This window comes from Lathyrus oleraceus, chromosome 3 (assembly GCF_024323335.1).
Source record: "Lathyrus oleraceus cultivar Zhongwan6 chromosome 3, CAAS_Psat_ZW6_1.0, whole genome shotgun sequence".
In the NCBI taxonomy this organism is placed as follows: domain Eukaryota; kingdom Viridiplantae; phylum Streptophyta; class Magnoliopsida; order Fabales; family Fabaceae; genus Lathyrus; species Lathyrus oleraceus.
This window is the reverse complement of record NC_066581.1, coordinates 476,736,402-476,738,709: the sequence shown is the minus strand read 5'-3', so window position 1 is coordinate 476,738,709 and position 2,308 is coordinate 476,736,402. Positions and strand designations below refer to the sequence as shown.

The window sequence follows — 2,308 nt, the reverse complement described above, 5'->3', positions numbered from 1 at the left end:
ACATATTTATTATTGGTTTAGGGCATTTCATCTTGTCAGCTATACTTATCGTCACCGACTTATCGCCTAGTTGGCAAGGGAAAAGTGCACAACACTTCGGGAGATTTACTTCACCATAGACCGCTCCCGGATGGACACCTTAAAGTATCGGTTGATGTTGTATTAGAAAAGGATGCGTTGCTACCGATACCTGACATTGTTTCAGAGACAACATTCCTGCGAGATGCAATAGGATCATTTGTTGCATGGCCCTTGGATCTCATTTTCATTGATGATGAGGTATGTTGAATTCAAAAACCACTATGAATCTTTTAGTATTCAAATGTCAATTCTGAACCGTTAAGTTAATTTTTTTTACATGGTAATTTTAGACGCCTACAAAACACGCATCTAAGGATAAAGGGATTTCGCGGCACAACGAGTCTGTTGCATCACAAAAAGAGGTATATTGAAAGTGTTAATTATATGATCCGAATCAAAAAATGCATGATTTTATAATTTACCTATGTTATATGATTTATAGGTATTTGCTCAAGGGTCACAACAACTGAGCCAGAAAATTGGTAGTCGACAGAAAAACAAAAGGGATCTTCCAGTGACTTCTTTGCCAAAAAAAGGTGCTTTTGTGCCTCGATACCAGATATCTCTTGAAACACTTGTTGACTCATCAGATATGGCAACAGCTGGTGCTATTCGCTTACTGGATATGGAGGAAGATATCTTTGGTTATTCATGCACTGAAACAATCGGAAAAGAAGATCTGGAACATATTTTTCGGCATCAAGAATTAGGCGTCGGTGTTATACACACATACATCCGGTAATCCGATCTATATATTATTTAATTACTTGAACAATTTATTTACACATTTCAATAAAAATAGTCTAATGTTTATTATGTTTTTATTGAAGGTTCTTGTATGACAATTTCATGCGCGGGAATGATCAATTGTCAAACAGATTCCGTTTCGTGTCTTCCTCCCTGGTCAACAAAGCATTAATTTGTAGGGAACCGGATTCATGTAGAGAGTACTTAGTCAAGAGATTCATGGCCAGCAGTACAAACAACTTGTATCTTTGGCCGTATAATTCAGGGTTAGATTTTAATTCTAAGTTTATTCTAATCTTTAATTGTTTCTTTTACGTAAAAAATTTCCATATAAACTTTTGTTTTAATTTATAGGTGTCACTGGTTGTTGCTTGCTATTGATCCTTTAAAAGAAGTGGTATATTTTCTGAATTCGATAGATGGTGAATGGACAAATTATCCGGATATGAAGCAATTAGTTGATACATAAGTGAGACTGTTCTAAATATTCGTGTATATTTATGTGAGATTGTTCTAAATATATGTTTTTATTTTGTTAGATCAATAAAAGTGTTCCGATCTCAAAGACAAGCTCGAGTACCACGTACTAAATCCAGCAACATTACGTGGATAAAAGTGCAGGTACTTTAATTTTCACAATTTTGCTTATAATAGTGATGCTACTTGATAAGAAAAGATAACTATACATTCTTATTTATTTTTCTATGTAGTGTCCTCTACAGCGCAACGGTATCGATTGCGGATACTTTGTAATGAGGTTTATGAGGGAAATCATTAATATGAATCAAATAGAGATTCCAATCACGGTATGGATTTATAACTTAGGATTTGTTTTAATATTTATCGAATATTTCATATTATTTATTACTTTTAACTAAATCATGCATATTATGTTTTGTTATGTAGTACTTTGATGAATACAAGTGTGCTCATTACACGAGACTGCAGTTGGAACAAATCAAGGAGGAATTGTGTCAATATTTTATTGAGAAAAGATTAATTATATAATGGTTTCAAAATAACATGAATACTTTGATGAAGAATGGTTTCTGGTTGGCAAGTGTATAGTTCTTTATATTTTTAACAGATTAGTTATGACTCCAAATAGGCCGTATAACATATTAGTTTTGACTTGTGTATAGTTCTTTATAATTTTAGTGATATCTTTAATTTCATGGATAGATTAATGTGTTCATTCTTGTGTTGGTTTGCTTTAAAAAATTATAAATGCTTGAATTATGACTCCAAATGTGTTCAGTGCCTATCTATCCTTGTGTTGGTTTGCTTGAATTATGACTCCAAATGTGTTCATTCTTGTGTTGGTTTGCTTGTGTTGGTTTAAAAAATTACAAATGCTTGAATTATGACTCCAAATGCTTGAATTAGAGAGGCTTGATTTACAGGTTTATGGGATTATTCCCAAAAAATATTACAGGTTGAAATGGTAGGCTTAAACTGAAGGCAGCGTTTTGTTATTTTA

General features: G+C 32.9%; 1 protein-coding gene across 1 annotated transcript; it reads left to right on the top strand.

Annotated features, from left to right (window-relative positions):
• The first annotated feature begins 302 nt into the window (after window positions 1-302).
• On the top strand, window positions 303-2,009 carry LOC127131719 (uncharacterized). Its single transcript, XM_051060638.1, has 8 exons — window positions 303-314; window positions 372-443; window positions 524-819; window positions 912-1,094; window positions 1,183-1,295; window positions 1,370-1,449; window positions 1,539-1,634; window positions 1,735-2,009. The coding sequence occupies exons 1-8, from the start codon at window positions 303-305 to the stop codon at window positions 1,834-1,836; spliced, it is 954 nt and encodes a 317-aa protein (XP_050916595.1). The 3' UTR covers window positions 1,837-2,009.
• The last annotated feature ends 299 nt before the right edge of the window (window positions 2,010-2,308 follow it).